General features: G+C 34.6%; 1 protein-coding gene across 2 annotated transcripts in view; it reads left to right on the top strand.

Annotated features, from left to right (window-relative positions):
* The first annotated feature begins 1,910 nt into the window (after positions 1–1,910).
* The window catches only part of tim (timeless), a 39,774-nt gene continuing 22,354 nt past the window's right edge, over positions 1,911–19,330 (top strand). The window contains exons 1-13 of one of the 2 annotated variants that reach the window (XM_070106174.1): positions 1,911–2,201; positions 4,676–4,911; positions 14,247–14,503; positions 14,580–15,356; positions 15,489–16,338; positions 16,401–16,542; positions 16,600–16,887; positions 17,638–17,858; positions 17,921–18,119; positions 18,198–18,325; positions 18,392–18,545; positions 18,621–18,776; positions 18,834–19,002. In XM_070106174.1, coding sequence (XP_069962275.1) covers positions 14,407–14,503; positions 14,580–15,356; positions 15,489–16,338; positions 16,401–16,542; positions 16,600–16,887; positions 17,638–17,858; positions 17,921–18,119; positions 18,198–18,325; positions 18,392–18,545; positions 18,621–18,776; positions 18,834–19,002 — 3,181 coding nt within the window. In that variant the 5' untranslated portion in view covers positions 1,911–2,201; positions 4,676–4,911; positions 14,247–14,406. The remainder of the gene's footprint in view (positions 2,202–4,675; positions 4,912–14,246; positions 14,504–14,579; positions 15,357–15,488; positions 16,339–16,400; positions 16,543–16,599; positions 16,888–17,637; positions 17,859–17,920; positions 18,120–18,197; positions 18,326–18,391; positions 18,546–18,620; positions 18,777–18,833; positions 19,003–19,330) is intronic. The other variant, XM_036366837.2, reaches the window with a different exon arrangement.

Genomic DNA, 19,330 nt, shown 5'->3' with positions numbered 1-19,330 from the left:
TTCAACATACTACATAATTTATATACATATGTACATATACATTTCCTAGTGAAGACTGGGAAACACCTCTGCTGGTTATATGCTTCCCCAAAAAACCTCTTTCTGTGACTTTCATAAAGTCTTTTAAATGATTATTCGACTTTTACGACAAGAAATTGATGGTTTTTTTTATATTCTGATACGAGATTTATATTAATTTGGCTTTTCATCTATGTAAATATGTGATAGAGAAGAGAATGTTCATAAAATTTGTGCAACAAATTATGGTGAACAATCTCATAAGTCGTATGCAGTTCTTTGTTAAAAAGTGATAGCAGACATCCATTCTTGAAATGCAACTGCATGCTAAAAATATTTGAGAGTCAGTAAAACATTTTCACTAATCTCAATAAAAATGTAGATTTCCCTGACAAAATTAATATATTGAAATCTGATATTCCGCATAAAAATACTAAAAATAAAAAGGTTCCCTTATATAATATTTACTATACAATTGTGACATAAGAACATTTTTCGATTCGATTCCCAATAAGACCACCGCAAGTAGAAACTAGTTTTCTTCTTTTATTAACAAGGCGATACTCAGTATTACAGTAACAGATCTCGACGCCTTGACAAAGGTTCTAAGTTCTCGAAAGCATATTAGAGCTTGTTTTGTTCTCTGTTTCTTTAAAAGTTTGATCGAATTCTGAACTATGAGATCCTTTGATTCTCTTAATCCTTTTTGATTTATAAAGTGTCGGTGCACGTGAGCAAAATTTCAGATCGATATCTCAAAAACTGCTGGACTAGTTTGCGTCAATACATACGGACGGACAAACAGACGGACATGTCTAAATTGACTTAGCTCGCTATGCTATATACATTACATAGGGTCTTCCCTTCTGGGTGTTACAAAGTTCGTAGCAAACTTAATATATCTTGTTCAGGGTATATAAACAGAGAACAATTAGCTAATATCAAATTAAATAAAATACAAAATTTAGGTCTCAACAATTCTTTTGTTAAATGGTCCAAATTCGTCGAATCAGCTAGTGCTTACATAAATTATGGGAACACAATAACGGCTCAACCGCACAAATTTAAACAGCGCCATGCCGCACCTAATAACCGGTAAAGTCATTAAAGTTTAAAGGAATATTTCCGTAAGTTATAACGGTATTGCATTTGGCTTATTTGTTTGTTTGAATATGTAAGCATATGCCAGGCGCTAACTAATCACCCACACCTCATAACCAAGGCAACCCTTCCGAAGTTCTTTTCTCGCGCTACACTCATAACGGCAACAATGCCGATTTCTTATTGTGTGCACGCCACAATCAATGTCAATTTCCGCTTGCGTCTGCCAAGTTGCCGGCTACCAACGAGTAAGTTAAACTTTTACGCACACACACACACAACACGGCTAGTGAGAAGTGTGCGTATACAATGTAGAGAAGAAACAAGAAAATAATGGTTATTAGTTGTTAGAAATCCGGCTTTCTTCTGCCACCGTGGCCACTGTCGCTACTGTTGCTGCAGTAGTTGTTTATTAAGCTGTCCAAACGTGCGCACGTTTCGGGTACACGTGAGCCGAGCAGGCGCGCAGCCACCTTCGGAGAACGTTTTCCATAACGTGCCGCAAGTTGAAGTAGGATAGAAAATCAACCAAGCGCAGTCGGCATAATGGATTGTTTGTGTAGCCGGCAAAAAGCTCTCAGCGTGGCCAGCACTCATGTGTGCGTGTGTTTGAGTGTGCGTTCAATCTGTAGCTATTGTGCTCGCAAAAGTAGAATAAGCTTGGCACAATGCACGAACGCACTGCCGTAAACAGCGTCTGTTCCCCCACCCTATTATGGAGCTCATGTAATTGCATGTGAGTTCGCGTGGAAATGCAATTTCGCATAGGCAAGCCGGCTCTCAACGCTCTGTGCATAACTCACTAGAACGCGAACTATCGCCGTGGACGGATGTGCTTGCGCGCAAAAGTCAACTAATATTCGGAAATAAAAATATCATATTATATCTCCCAAGTGAAAGAGAAATTTTATTTCCAAGCAGAGAAGTTCTTCTAAAAACAAAAACAAATACTTAAGTTTGCAACGGAAGTGCCGCAAAATTGTAAAGCAAGTTGTTTATCGATAACGCTTACATTTTGCCGCTCGTAAATATATAATAACGAATGTATGTATAATTGCTTCGCTGGCTTTTGAAATTGTTGTGTAAGTGTTGAAGTGCGACGCAGGCAGTGGTAGTAAAGGCGCGCGTGGGTTCTCGCTGGAGAGCGAACGGCAGGGATATTTGCGAAATGCTTAGTGCAATGTTAGAACACTAGTCAAAAAAAAAATTCAATATCTTTTCAATTCTCCGATGAAATAAAAATTATAAAAAATTAATAACTAAGTACTCATAACAACTTTTGGTTTACGTCAGCTTAACTAGACTGTGTCGGCGTTGCAATTGAACAAAAGCTTGACTACAATTGAAATGAAAAATTGCGAACATTCGCGTACTAATATACGACTGCACATACAAGTGGTAATTAAAAAACAATTAAGTGCAGCGAGAGAACTATAAAAATTAAGTGATTTTTAGTAAACACCGTTATTCAAGCGGAATAAAAACAATACGTAGTAAAGAAAAGCTTGCGGAATAGATATGAAAGCTTGCAAAAGCACATACATATTTATTTGAATTGTTTTTGTACAAGTGCTTTGCAGGATAGAATGGTTTTCCATAATAATAAAGATATTAAAAAAAAAACAAAAAAAAAACGTTAACTTCGGTGTCATCGAAGCTAGAATACTCTTTACAAATAAGAAAGTTTCGATACAAGAAATTGATTTTGTACGGTCGTTTTGTATGGCAGCTATATGTTATGGCCCGTTCTTCTTCTTTTATTCAGATATTATACCAATGCTTTGGAAAGTAATCTGTGCTAAATTTCGTGACTATAGCTTGTCAAATGACAAAGTTTTGCATACAAGCACTTTATTCCGATCGTTCAGTTAGTATTGCAGCTATATGCTATAGCGGTCCGCTATTAGCGGTTCCGACTAGTGAGCAGCGTCTTGGGAAGAACAGAACGTGTGCAAAATTTCATATCGATATCTCAAAAACTGACGGATTAGTTCGATATTTATTTATATATATAAATTTATAGGGTCTCCGACGTTTTCTTGTGGGTCTTACAAACTTCTTAGCAAACTTAATGTACCCTGTTCAGAGTATAAAAATGGAAATGTGGAAAACAAGTTTATTAATAGTGGTCATCTCTCTATAGCCGATATAACCGATATTCTTAAAAATCACTCTAAGCGATATGAAACCAACCCGCAGTTAGGTTATTCAATTCCGATTGAAATTCACGACCTATTTTAAAGCAGTCCTGCTCCAGGCAGATGACTTGAGCGCTATACACACAATTGAAATAAACTTTCTTACGGAAGATCTGCCAAGACTAAAAATATCGACAATTCAAGGTTAGAATACGTATGTAACTATTAAGGGGTCATTGAGAACTGAGTTTATATTCTACTGTGATTGAGAACAAGCGTTTTAAAGGATTCGCATTTTTACTATTTTCAAACATTAATTCAAGAAGAGGGCCCTTTTTTGCTAGATTTGCGAAATCATTAAAATATTGAGATTTCAAGACTCAAATGTTAGAGTTATGATCGGGTCATTAAAGAAAAAATTATTTTAACGAAATTAGTCGTTTTGCTATTTCGAAAGATATGTACATTCAAGAAAAGAGAGCTTTCTTTGATAGATTTTTGAAATAAGAAAAATAGCGAAAATTTATGGTTATAGAACGTACCTGTGTATAGGTATATAAGCTCCTAACAGTTGCTAACATATACTTAAAAAAAATTTTACAGCAGTTGCTCTTTTTACTTTTTCGAAATATCAATTCAAGAAAAGAGAGATTTTTTTGAGAGATTTTTGAAACTCTCTTCACTATTTCGGAGGATTAATTCACGAAAGAGGACTTTTTTGTGAGATTTTTTTAACTACCCATATAGCTTTTGGTAAAGCGTTTCTTTTTGACGCTATTTAAAAGAAAATGTATATTCAAGCTTTTAAGGGGAAAGTTAATCACTAAGTAGGAACTTAAGATGTCAGCACCGATTGCCTTCATTGTCTGTTACATGCACTTTACTTATCTGTCAATCAACTCTGACAATCATTAGAGCAACAATAATTCGCACGAGCGGCTTAATTATTCTTAATCTAACATTGATTATGAGTTCCCACTTCAAACAGGCTCATTACGTAAAATAACTAAGCGAACTTGCATTTCTACGTTCGTTTGTACTAATTTAATGGGATTTGCAGCTTTTACTAACACAACTTTAATATATACTAGTATGTAGACATATATACAAAAGTGAATATTTAGCTCTCAAGTGTAATACAACCAAGTGAACGCACTTTAATGACTATTTAAACAAATTTGGCCGCACATTTGTGAGCAATAAATCAAAGAACTGTAAATGAAAAAGTGAAAATGAATGTCTGATTTCGTAAACACTTCAGTGCTGTGCTTTTTACTACCTCCGCCAAACGCCGTGAACTCTTAAAGAGCTTTTTAGCAACTTTAGATCACTCACAATTTATAGCTACGGAAAACGCGCATACAAAATAAATTTATATAAATGCTAATCGTATATTTAATTTCCATATCTCTGAATAGAACTGTTTCACTGAATGAACGTTTAGTGCCATGCTTTTATGAGGCTTTATAAACTACTTTTACAATAAGGAAAAGTAAATAAAAAATGCAAAAATAAAGTAAACAAAATAAATAAAAAAAATAACAAATAAATCAAATAAAAAACCAATAAAGATCTCTAATTTGGATTACAAATTTAGCTTCGAACGAGGTCAATAAATTTACGCTGGACAGTGTTATAAAACTTATAGATAACGGTGAGTTTTACTGTTTTCATATATATTAATTTTTTTTTAAATTGAATTTAATGTGCTAATAACATTAAATTGAAAAATATTTTTTTAAAAAATTAAAAATTAAATATTTAAAAACAAAATTAAAAAAAAAATAGAATTCATTAAAGAAATTTCTGTAGAAAAAATGTTGATCCTCTCACGCTTTATGGCGACATTTATATACAATAGTTAAAAATTACGGAAGCTAAATATTCGGTCTTAATAATAAAAGTGGTCTGCTTTCGGCAATTCAATATAGCTTTTTATACGCAAAAGCTCCAAGAATAGGCTGGCTTTTATTAAAAGCTTATCAGAAAAAGTATATTATTTATAAACTTGCAGAGAATTTCAGGTTGTGTTGGGCCGCTGAATAAAATAATACGCATAATTTAAAGATCTTTAATTTTTTTTTATTAATTTATGGTTGTATAAAAATTTTAAGTGTATATTATCCCTCTATCTCTCTATTTCTTTGCTTGATTTTGGGAAGTCAAATGCCAAAATTACCCGGAGGATTTTATACTGTGAATACAATATATACCTATTTTGAAATAGTAAAATATATAAAGTGCCTATGGTTGTAGAAACCTTAATTGGTATATAAATATTCGGCCAAGGAAAATTGTAATCAGGCAAATTCGAAACTAATAAAACACTAGACGAAGAGTTCAACCCATATTATTGCAGTACCTTTACTTTAAGTTAAATGCTGAGGTGAAAACTTCTTACAAGTATGGCATGTAAGTATTTTACAATTCTTATGTCGTCAATAGATTTTGTATTAATTTAATCTATGACTAATAGTTTGATCCTGCGAACCCGAATACGTTTTCAAAAAATCCCTAATCTGATCAAAATTTTCCAAAAATGTTTTCAAAAATTCACTTATCTGATCAAAATTTTCCATAGACTACTGCTAATGCTCACACTGTGCAAAATATTAAGGCTTGAACTATCCTTTAGCTTTACCTAAAAGTTGTATAACATATATACTCATATAGACATGTACATATGTATATGTGTGCCGGAGATCTATGCGCCTATTGTACGTCAACTAAAGTTCATCAGAATTTTAAATTTATGACAAAGTAACTTAAATGATTTGAATATCATAGTTGAGAAAGGAAAAAATAACTCTCGTAACTGCTAAATATTATTGAAGCGAAAGGCATTGAGGAAAACGGATGTAAGTACATGAGTAAAAATGTATATTCGTTTAGGAATACATAAATCTTCAATGAATGAAGTACTATAACGAGAGTACTCGTACTTACATTCAGGCATTTATTTAAAAATTGTATTCGAATTTGATGTGTGGTTTTTATGGTTTTTGGTATGTTAATACAAGCCAAGATTTGGTAGCAGAACTTTTTAAATATAGGAAAATTTATTTTAAAAAAATATTTGTAAAACTAAATGTTTGGTAGTACAGTCTGGTATATGCAGAATTATGCTAATTAGATATTTTAAGGATTTCCGAATGTTTTTAAAATAGTTCAAAAGCCAGTGGCTTTTTTTTTTTTTTAATTTAAAGTTCGGTTTTCCCTTAAAATATTTGTACTAGCAAGCATCTATGTCACAAAACAACAGACTAGATATAGCGATAAAAAATATTAAACCTTAACAATTTCTTAGTGAGTATCTTAAATGCATAACTACAATAAATTTTAGGAATAAAATTTCAAATTCAATCCAAAAACAAAAGTAGTGTAATTGTAGGATTAGAACTCTATTTACGAGCTTCAGATTCAAGTTCCACTTTATGTTTTAGATTTATAATTCATCATCTGCGTGAACTCAACTATGTTCGTAGTTTTTGAGTAATTTTTTTAGCCTTGTGTTACAGAATTCCAAATGGACCAAAGTGCATAAATCCAGAAGTATTGTGCTTGTACTAGAAGTGTCCAAAACTAGAAATACATATAATGCCAACCACTAATCTCAGTCAGTTGTGTCGAAGATAAAGAATTTGCATATTTATATAATAACGCTTCGATCAAATGACCTGAGCTTATAAAGTTTACTCTCAGCATTGACATCTCTTTGTAATTTATTCGATATTAAGTCTAATGCGCAATTGTCGTGTTCGATTCGCCATTTCCTGGCAAATAGTTTAAAATTCACAGCGCTGGCTATGGCGCCTCCATTTGATTAACGCCATTTGTTTGTTCGTTTCGCGAAACTTACAAAGGTTTTTCGCAATGAAAACCGCTAACATATGTAGTTAAGAAGAGTCGCAAAATGGCAAGTGGCGTCGGAAAACAAGTATTTGAACGAATATCTAGAAAAACTTTTCACAAGCTTTCACATCTTTCGGGTTCATTTTTTTTAAAGCATTTTACTAAATTTTTATATAAAATTTTCATGATTTTTCTCTGACGAGTACTCCTAAATTGCCCCAATTTAAAACTTGTTGCTGTTACTTGTGCCATATGGCAATTTGATGTGCCATTATTTTGCATAATTTTCCGTTTTCTTGACACTGATTGATGGATGTGTGTCTCTCGTAGACAAATTCGACAGGAAAACAAACTGTTGCTGACAGTAAGATATAAGCCCATATTTTGTCTATTGTATAAGTCGCCGAAAACAATAACTTTACTCTTATGCGTAAAGTGTGTAAGCAACAACAACAAGGCGAAAATCAAAACACGTTTTTGAAAAGCATTTACTACGCCTATCAAAAACAGACGAAAAACACGTTTGTCTCTACGTGAAAAATGGGTGTGTCTTGTTTACAACAGTCCATGAGAGGCGTGTATGCATGGACTTACGCATGTGCGTAACATCTTCACATGCGTTTGGATAGGTTAGGTATGTTTTGGAATTTAATCATTTTGTGGAGGTGTGTATCTCAGTAGTTTGGATGCATTTATTGAGGATATTCAGCTATATATGTTATTGTAGAATTTTTAAATGTTGTTAAATGTAAAACTTTAAAATTTGGTATGGAGCCACTAAGGAATGAGCGTTGCTTACGTAAGTTGTTGCGACGTGATTTGAAATGTAACACTTATTTAGTTACAGAAACTATTTTCAAGAAAAAAATTGCTTGAAAAATACTTAGAAAATTCTTTCCTACTATTTTCATGTATTTTTTTAAATTTTTGCGAGAAAATTTTCGAACTTTTACTGAAGGGTATATTTATCAAAGATTGTCAATACAACGCTGGGTCAAAATTACAAGTAAAAATAGGAATTAAATGGCTTGATTTGTAATTTTTTTAAGTTTTCATAGACTTTATATATATATATATATATATATATGTATTGTATATTTCACTAATCACGCGATAGCTCAAAATATTTCTAAATTACAAAATGATTAAAAATAATTGCTATAAGTCGCTATACTTGCTAAAATTGCAGTTAGGAACAAGTTGGCAACCCTTTTTTAATATAATTTCTTCTATTTGCCAAATGTTCTGTAGCCACATAACATTTTTAATTAATTACCTTAGGATATATTAACTGATATATAATTATATATTTTTTTTTTTTTTACATGAAAACACATATTTCTAGTAAAAATTTACATACCCATGCAATCACTTACTTACAGTTTTGCTTAGTCGTTAATTATATCGGGTTGCACAAACTTTGTTACGTGCTCTCATACAAATGTACACGAGTATATGTGATGGGCGGTAAATCGTTTACTGTTACGTCATAAGTTAACATTAAACTTATTTTATTTATTTAAAAAAAAATTGCTTTATATACAGTTTTGGTCTACAATTATTAGGTTAGTTCAAAAAGGGAAATTCACGCTCTTGAAAGCGTGATAGGAAGGGTATATTCCACTACATGTTTATTATACTCTATACTTCACATGCTTCACATATTTTATATATAATATGTACATATGTAGATAAGTTATTTCAATCACGTGTCCCGAATCGTTATAGAGGGATATGGCAATATAAACTTTTAAAACATTATTGATGTTTTTTCAAGATATAATCTTGCAAGAATTTTCAATTCACGGAATTCCGGGTGATAATGATGATAAATGCTTCTAATAGCAGGTAAAACAAAAAACTTTAATTTTAGCTGAACCGCAGCTTTACTACCATTCATATGTGCATTTTTTATAACATAAAGGAGTATAAAAAGATATTATTCTTGACTCCAGGTCAGGTTATATGGCAGCTATATGATATAATGATCCGATTTAAACAATTTCTTCGAAAATTGCAGCCATGCTTGAGATAATAATCTATGCCAAATTTCGTGAAGATACCTCGTTAAATAAAACAGTTTTCCATACAAGTACTTGAGTTTGATCGGTCAGTTGTATGGCAGCTATATGATATAGTAGTCTGATCTAAACAATTTCCTCGTAAGTTATAGCGCTATCTTAAGTAATAATCTCTGCAAAATTTCTTAAAGATATCTTGTCAAATGAAAAAGTTTTCCATGCAAGGACCTAATTCCGATCGTTCAGTTTGTATGGCAGCTATATGTTATAGTAGTCAAATATCGGCGGTTCCGACAGAAAAGCATCTTCTTGTTAAGAAAAGGACATGTGCAAAATTTCAGGTCGATATCCTAAAAACTGAGAGACTAGTTCGTATGTCGTCTGTATATAATAAGACAGACGGACATGGCTAAATGGATTTAGCTCAGCACGCTTTGCATTTATATATTATATTATATATACTTTATAGCGTATCCAACGTTTCTTTTTGGGTGTTACAAACATCCAGTAAAAAGAGCGGAAACATTCATGGTGGATATGATAGATAGATTAATTTATACATACACTAAGGGGAATTAACAAATTGATTATTTTTTCACTTTATACACTGAAAAATTAGTTGATAAAAAAAAACTTGGAGATATTGGGCTTCTAATATTAACAGGAAGGTCCTTCGCTCTTCAATTTCCTATATTTTTCTTATTATTGCAAAGAAAAAATCATTTCTCAGTATGTCATATACTATTTGAAAAAAAAATGTTTGAATTTATATTTGTAGGAAATTGAATTCTCTACAAAAATGGCCGCAAACGATTTTTTCCTAAACCTCATCGTTCAAAAGTTATAAAAGGTTAGAGGGCTTAATTATTTTAAGGCATATTTCGTTTTTTTCATGAATTCAATAACAAGTTTTCTCGCTATTCTTAAGGCCTATTTTGTTCTATCATATATTTACACATTTGTATGTATGTAATAAATCATTTTTAAACTGTAGCATGCACCAATGGAATACAGCTATATTTAGCTGATTTGCACTCAAAAGTATACCTTCTAACCAAATAGTACATATGTATATATATGTATGCCTATATATATCTATATATGTCAATTGTACATGCATACATGTGAATCTCTATATGTAGATAAGCACGCACCCACAAGTGGTTTTTTTTTCCAAACATTCTTCGGAAGGCACGACATGCCTAAGTCTTCTTCCTTCACTTATTTTTATTTTCCAAAGCTCTTATGTGCGCAAAAGCTAAAAATACCCACGTAATAATAGGTCCGGCTTGTGTTTGGTCCATTGTCGGGCATTGCCGAGTAGCCCAAGGCCCACCATATAAAGGCGCGCACAACCACACGCACGAGCGCACACACACACACACACCTGAAAGTATCGACATCCGTTTGCAAAATGCTTCGTTTGCACGATTCCTAACGCGCGCATCGCTGAAAGTTGCACATTTTGCCGAATGTGCAGGCCAATGTGAGCTGCTACCAACCAGGTTGGCACGCCAAGCCGTGCATGTGTCTGCGCGCGTTCAAGTGTTTATACAATCAGTAGCAGCAGCGGCAGCAGCAGCAGTTGGCTTGGAGCTAAGCAATGCATGCAGTTGCTGCCACAATGAACCCGTTGCAATGGTCACATGCGTCGGACACACGGCCGGTTCACGGTCGTGTTGATTATAACACGAGTGACTGCTCTTTGTGGTAGAAAATATACAAATAATATAAGAATGGAAAACTAAAATAGTCATTCACAGTTTTCAGTAGAATTTTATTTTGGCACGTAGATTCTTCGACACTTGTTGTTGGAATATAACAAGTGGAAGCGCGTTGGTCTGTTGGATAGATACATAAATATTTATATGAGGGCATCAACAAACTGTTTTTGAGTGGGTTTATTCATCCTTTATACATAAGTCGATGATACCTGAAGTTTAGATAAAGTTACTGCGAGTGAGAATCTTCCGAATTGAGCTCAGCTTTGAGCTTTGAACTGAACGATCAAACTCAAGATAAAAATTTTTTTATACCATTTTATGCTAAACGAAATGCACCAGTGAAGGGTATTATAGCTGCAGCGCAGTCAAAGTTAACGCTTTTTCTTGTGTCCCACCTTTTTTGCTTTGAAATCGGCGTTAGATGTGGGCGGCCGGGCGCTACTTTGCTGCAGATTCTACCAATATTGAATACGAAATACCTTTTGCGAACTCCCTAACAACCATTTACCGCTGATTTGGTAGCACCCACGAAAATATGATTACATATATTTACAAAACCATGTGTTTTCAGTGACATTCTCCGAAATGTGTGCCATTTTTCGTATGGTGCTGCATACTTTTAGGGGTGTGTTTAGTATTTCTATAGGCCTTTGTTATAACTGCTTATTTTATGCGGTGATTACGTATCGACAAAGGCAAATCGATTGTATAGAATATATAAAAGCATCTAGTTTTTTTGTGTTGCGTGTGCATATCAGCATTTTAAACATATGTTTATACACATGTGTATAATTTTATGTAGTATAACGTATGCATGTGGGCTTGTCTCGCTTATCACGTTTCATTACAGCTGCTACTTGTTGCTATACCTGCATTGCTTTTGTTGTATGACTTTCGTGTGTCGACCAATTGATTGTGTAAGTGGAAAACTTTGTTTGATTGGAAATTTGTTGTTGAACATTTTACTGCACGTTATGGTTGTTTATGTCTATATATACTATATATATGGCGTGTGGTTGTGTGTGTATGATGTGTGCATATATGTATGTATCTAAAGAATTTTACTTCGTATAGTTTATATAACGGTTTCTCTTTAAATATCAAGTCGTTATTAGTTTTCCAGCACACATGTAGCTACACGGAAGAGAGGATAAAGCCAACATAACATATGTTTCTAAAATTTATTTATTTTGATAAACCAAGATTTTTCGGGTACTTTTCAAAGCTTCAAAAGTTATAAAATGAGATGCATTATTAATTATAAATATGACATATATATATATATATATAGACACGTCTGCTTTTCTGAGTTATGACAAGGATTGTTTTGATGAAAAAATGTTCCTGATAGCATAAAGTTCCTTGCTGAGGATTAATTGCCACTGCTCCTGGCGAGGCAACCATACCTACGTGGTTCACTAAATGCCGTACAGGTGATATAATATGAGCACCGAAGACGATGAAAATATTAAAAAAATTCACAAAATAATTTCGGATGCACGTAAAATGAGGTTTATCGAGATACTTTACACCAATTTATCAATAGAACGTGTTGGGTGTATGTTCATATATGTATATGTGAAAGCTCTGTGCAGTTTGTACTTTGAATTGCTTAGAGAGAGATCCAATGTTTACTTCGGATCTGATCCCAGTGACTTTTTGCTGTTCAAAGACCAAAAGAAGAAATGATCGCTAGAAAAAAATCATACATACTGGGTCCTATATAGAAGCACAATACCTATTGTTCTACGGCAATTATATTAAAAAGTTTAAAAAATGGAAAATCTATATTACGAGTATCGCTCTAGATAAATAATTTTTAAATTAAAAAAAAAAAATCATAATAATAAGGTGATAAGGTGAAACCCACTGGAAATGGAAGACAAAATAATTAAAACGAAAGAAAAAATAATTTATGGGTGATCTGAAGTCGTGAAGAGGAAAAGTATGGGGGTGGTTGAATCCTTAGGATTTGCGAACGGTTTATCTCGATTTCAGGCAAAACTACGAGTTCGTTGGAAAAACTTAGAATGGCAAAGTTGTAGGCTGTAAAAATATTTAAAAGTTTTGAGTTAACTCTTTTTTGACATCACCTCACCTCACCTCAAAATTTATATGAAAATTTTAAATCTTTGCTTTTTTTGTTTCTATTTTTGTCTTTAGCAACAGTTTTGTTTTCTTCCTAAACTTACTTCAGTTTTTTTTTGATTTGATATAATTCTTATTTTTTCATATATTACTTCAACTTAATATCGGAAAAGAACCATATTTTTAAGCAAATTTTCTCACAGCCAAAGTTCTGTTGGAAGAAATTTGTTTCTAATGTTTATGCCAATTACTGTACAGTACAGGTGAGTTCTACGAAACTACTTAAGTAAACCCCCATATCAGTAAAGATCGTTAAAATGTTTCATCAGTTTGCCTACTTCAATCACGCTGAGCTTGCACGTGCGTCGCGTGAGAGCAAAGCTTTGGTGTTGAGAGCTGAGTTAACTGCTTATAACTCATAGTGCTTTTTAATTGTTATTGTTTTCTAGTTTTTGTTCATGCATTGTCGAGCACGTTGCGATACATTTGTTATCATATATGGCATATAATGGTATGTACATATATAAATTATGTATAGTTCTGAAGCGCTCTGTTATGAAATATATTCGCAGTTTAATGAAATATACTCCTTGTATATTAACCTTCAAAATTTTAGATAAAAGTCAAACCAGTTCGACGAAAATATTGCCGTTGACTCTCTAAAGAATAATCCCGAAAACCGAAACATTAGTCTTTGATTTCTTGGGTGACACTGCAATATAACGAGCTAATTGGGGCGTGATATTGTCTACTTTTAACCAAAGTTTCTTATCTCGTAAGCTGCTTAACTGAAATAAGTATCATCATGACCATTTCATACCTCTCCTTGACACAGAAAGAGAATAAACGAAGTGCAACCACGCGCACCGCTAATATAACGGTATTTTTAATATTGGTTAGCCTGTACAGTAAATAACTCATGCAACCTCAAAGGTAGCGAAATAATTCAAGCATTATTAACTCTGTCTGAAGAGTTGTCGAAGTCGGTCCATAACCCTCGTATACCGAATATTATGAATTAAAACTAAAGTAATTCAATTAAGATTAGAGAGATATTAAGATTATTAATAATTATTGACCTTTACAGCAACTACCTTAGGCATCAACGAAAGAATCGAAGTATAACTTCGCATATTGGTGATTAACGGCTTAATTTTGTTAGACTAAAGGTTGTGCACAGTTTTCCGTGTTTTTTTTTCAGAGATTTTATTCTACCATACTATAGTAGTAAGCATTTCACACAACTCTTAACAGTTTTATAAATTTCCTTACTTAAACTTTAACTTTTAAATCTTTCTTTACAGAGTATTAATTTCGAAGATTTTGAAAAGACGCTAGCCTCCTAATTGCTAACACTCTTTTCCAACACCGTTTCGCTAACAAATCGGCCAAATGAGTGTCGAAGAGGACGATCACGTTCTACAAACTTAAAAGTCAATCAATTACAATAATAACAAGCTTGTAATGGACTGGTTATTGGCAACGCCACAGATACACAGCGCTTTCTCATCATTGGGTTCCCTCGAGGGGGATACCTACGTTGTTGGTCCCAATGCGTTATGTGAGTATTGCATTATAATATTTTTGTTAGCAAAATTTTTATGTTTCTTATTTTTACCTTCTCACATGCCTTGCAGCAATCCTGGATGAAATAAACTATAAGCTCACCTATGAAGATCAAACGTTACGCACATTCCGCCGTGCCATCGGTTTCGGCCAAAATGTGCGTTCCGATTTGATACCGCTATTAGAGAATACAAAGGATGATGCTGTGCTCGACTCGGTCATACGCATTTTGGTTAATTTGACAGTGCCTGTAGAGTGCCTTTTCTCGGTAGATGTTATGTATCGCACCGAAGTCGGTCGACACACCATCTTCGAGTTGAACAAGTTGCTCTATACGAGTAAGGAGGCTTTCACTGATCCGAAGAGCACAAAATCGGTTGTAGAATATATGAAATATTTGCTGGAGTCCGATCCGAAATTGTCATTACAAAAATGTGACAAAATCAATAATTGCCTGCTATTGTTGCGCAATGTACTGCACATACCAGAGATGAATGTGAACTTTGTAATGCCGTTGGCGCATTCACAACAAGGTGGTTCACATCCGGTGTCGATGCAAAATGCGATACTTTGGAATCTCTTCATACAAAGTATTGACAAACTTTTGCTTTACCTGATGACTTGTCCGCATCGTGCTTTTTGGGGTGTAACAATGGTGCAACTGATCGCTTTGATGTACAAAGATCAACATGTCAGCACGCTACAGAAGCTTTTGAATTTGTGGTTTGAGGCTTCGCTATCGGAGAGTTCGGAGGATAATGAGAGCAATACCTCACCGCCGAAACAGGGTAGTGGCGATTCGAGTCCAATGCTAACGTCGGATCCCACATCAGATTCATCGGACAATGGTAAGTCCTACTACTCGGTAGCTATAGAAAAAGTCACGGCAGAGTTTGCATTGCTGCTGCCGTCGACAAGATTGAAAACCGATTTACGTACAAAAATAGGCGCACTAAAAAGTCACACTTGTGTCTCAACAGGTAGTAACGGTTGTAAGAATGAGTGTGCCGAAGAGCGACGACAGGCTTTGCGCGAGGAGGCGACCGAAGCCACGCTGCAGGAGGTTAGCCGCAAGGGTCACGAATATCAAAACTCGATGATGTGTGATACGCATGTAAAGAAGGAGGTCGACGACGTGGACACGGGCAGTACCGACAATAATGTCGAGAATGAACAAATGTGCACGTCCTTGCTAACTACAACACGTAGTACTAATACTTCACCGACATCCATTAAAGTGGAAACCATGGACGAGATGGCCGATGGTGAAAGCGAAGCTGGTTGCTTGGGCAAAACTAACGGTGACTCACCACAGACTTGTGATATGATTGGTGAGAGCAGCAACCAACAAAAACAACAAAACCAACAACCAACTGAACCCAAACAAAGCACTACCACTGCAGAGGCGAAAAAAGCTGACGCCGATGCGGTTAAATTTAAGGCGCCAACAGGTATCATAAAACCCAAGCCACTCTCGCAAATGATGGCCGACATGCACGAAGAGGAAAACGATCCACCACCACAGAAAATGTTCCAGAAGGTGCCACACTCGGGCCAATTGAATCTAACTAAAGGCAAGAGTTGTCCGCAAAAGCGTGAGTGTCCCTCTTCGCAATCGGAGCTGTCGGACTGCGGCTATGGCACACAAGTGGAAAATCAAGAATCCATATCCACTTCAAGCAATGATGACGACGGACCACAGGGTAAACCGCAACATCAGAAACCACCATGTAACAGTAAGCAACGCAGCAAGCAACGTATTGTGATGGCGATGGTGGACAAGAAGGAACTGCGACGCAAGAAACTCGTCAAGCGTAGCAAGAGCAGTCTGTAAGTTAAACAAAAATTTGTGTGAAGTTCCTTTAACCAATAGGTTTTACAAATATTTCCAGCATCAACATGAAAGGCCTGGTACAACATACGCCCACCGATGAAGACATCTCTAATTTATTGAAAGAGTTCACTGTCGATTTTCTACTCAAAGGTTATGGTTGTCTAGTGGGCGAGCTGCATTCGCAGCTACTTACCAATATTGTAAGTGTTCGCTTTGCTTGTGTGTTTTATTTTGTTGACAAAATCTTTTTCCTTTAGAAAATTCCCATCGATACATCGCATTTCTTCTGGCTGGTCACCTACTTTCTGAAATTTGCCGCCCAATTAGAGCTCGATATGGAGCATATTAATGCTGTGCTCACCTTCGATGTCATCAGTTATCTAACTTACGAGGGTGTTACTTTGTGCGAGCAATTAGAATTGAATTCCCGTCAAGAGGGTAGTGATTTGAAACCATATTTGAGACGCATGCATTTGGTCGTAACGGCCATACGAGAGTTTTTACAGGCCATCGAAACATATAAGAAAGTAACACATTTGAGTGAGGTAAGATCTTTATCGAGAATTGTTAAATTAGTACGTAATTTAGTGTGTAGGCTTACATTAGATAGGTTAGTTAGGCCTTGAGCATATTAATCGTTATTTTTTCTGCCTTTCAAAGGAGATTGTCAAAGTTATCTCCAGAACATAACCTAAAATCTCTCAAAGTTTTAGAATCATGATTTGCGGCCTTTAATTGCCAATTTATATCAGTTTTTTCTAAGATTTCCTATTTTTGATACACCTAATATCATGGAAATCATTCAGCAATAATTCTTTAAAATCGAAAAGGAATACGAAAAATATTGTGAAGCTATAAGTCTGGTATAAGGTCATGTTGAGCCAACTGAGTATTTTTATCTTACCTTAAGAGAACCTCAAAACGATTAATCTAAAAAATCACCTGACAAGACATATATGGAGGTTATGTTGCTCGTGAGATGTAAAACCTAAACGCCTTAGAAATATAATTGGAGGGATGACTATATCCATCAAGGGCCGGCTGATATTTGTAAATCACTTAACTAAAATTTAACACTTCACCGTGGCTAAGATTTTAACCTACTGTGGAATATGATGCTATACGGAAAAGATTTGAAAACAACTTTGAATAGCATCTTAGGCGAAGATTGTTCTGAATATAGCTTTCAAATTTTGTAGTCAGGAAATAAGCAAGAATTTTTGTTGCTCTCAATCGGACCATACATTCTTCTATATTTAAATTTTAACTAATCTTTATTTTCCATACATTTTCAGGATGATCGTTTACATTTGCGACGTCTACAGACACAAATCAGTTCCACCGAAGATTTGCGCTGTCTATTCGTATTACTTTTACGACGATTCAACCCAAATCTGCACACCAAACAGTATCTACAAGATTTGATTGTAACCAATCATCTGTTACTGCTAATACTGGATTTTATAACCCAAACAGAAGGCGATACCAGCATCAAGATGACAGAGCACATCTCACAGTGAGTATAACGCTCGGCAAAAGTCTCTTTATTTAATTAACATATGAATACCTGAAACTTAGATTCGCCACGCTTGAGGTGATGAACTATTATGGCATGCTACTGGAGGACTTCAACAATAATGGCGAGTTTGTAAATGATTGTATATTCACGATGATGCATCATGTAGGCGGTGATCTAGGACAGATTGGCACATTATTCCAACCGATTATATTGAAAACCTTCTCACGCATTTGGGAGGCCGATTATGAGCTTTGCGATGTAAGTTGGGCGAATGTAAATACTTGTATGATATTGCGACTATCTTTACATATCAAATATTTTTGTATACCTTTCTAGGACTGGTCCGATCTAATTGAGTATGTCATACATAAGTTTATAAATACACCACAAAAAAGTCCATTGTCCTTGCCAAAAACTTCACTAACCGAGTTAACCAAGGAACACAACCTGGAGAACACAGTGTGGTAAGCCTAAAGTTTTGAAACTTTTAAGATCTCACCTAATGTTTTCATAATCTTGTTACCACCTAGCGCCTGGACACAAGAGGAAATGGACACCTTATATTGGTATTATGTGCAAAGCAAGAAGAATAATGATATAGTCGGCAAGATCGTGAAACTATTCAGTAATAACGGCAATAAACAGAAGTCACGTATCTCGATTATACAACAACTGCTGCAGCAGGTGAGTGTTACAAACTTTTCTCTACCATTTTTTCTGGAGTTACTTGAATTATGCTCTTCTTATTTTCCTTCACAGGACATTATAACCTTACTGGAGTACGATGATCTTATGAAATTCGAAGATGCTGAGTATCAACGTGCTTTACTAACGACACCAACATCGACTTCTACTGAATCGGGCATTGAGCTGAAGAATTCTTCCTCTTTTGCTAAGCCCTCTGATGATATACAGGTATTTGCTAACAAGCTTCCACTATAAGATTTTTGTTAATAGCTCTTTTATCTATAGATTTTACGTGATCTAATTGTCAAGGAGAATAAGGAGAAACATTTGGTTTGGTTGCAAAAGATATTGCTGGAATGTTGTTACATAAAATTAATTTTGAAGAATTGTTTACAACGTGAAGATCGTCAGAATTTACAATACGTCATGGAACCGGTAGCTTATCATTATATATGTAAGTAAAGCCTTGGTTTTTAAAACAAAGAGTTATAAATAAGTAAAGTCATACATTCTTTAGTAGAATGGAACTCTTTTTGAGGTTCTCCAAGGGTATCAGAAAGATTTACATTAATTTTCAATCCGGTTCGCTCCTAACCTCAAGACCTTAAGTTGAAAGCTTGGTATAAAGTCAATTCATGATGGAACTCATTTAAGATTCTATTTCCATCAGAAATGGGTAGTATCTTTGACTATGTCCTAATAGTTTTGAAAATTTTTGAAAACTTTTTCATATTTACCATACATAAATGGACCGAAATTGTGACCTTCTTTTGAAAGGATTT

The sequence above is a fragment of the Bactrocera oleae genome, chromosome 3 (genome assembly GCF_042242935.1).
Source record: "Bactrocera oleae isolate idBacOlea1 chromosome 3, idBacOlea1, whole genome shotgun sequence".
In the NCBI taxonomy this organism is placed as follows: domain Eukaryota; kingdom Metazoa; phylum Arthropoda; class Insecta; order Diptera; family Tephritidae; genus Bactrocera; species Bactrocera oleae.
The sequence above is the reverse complement of the archived record's forward strand: the minus strand, read 5'-3'. Positions and strand labels throughout refer to the sequence as shown.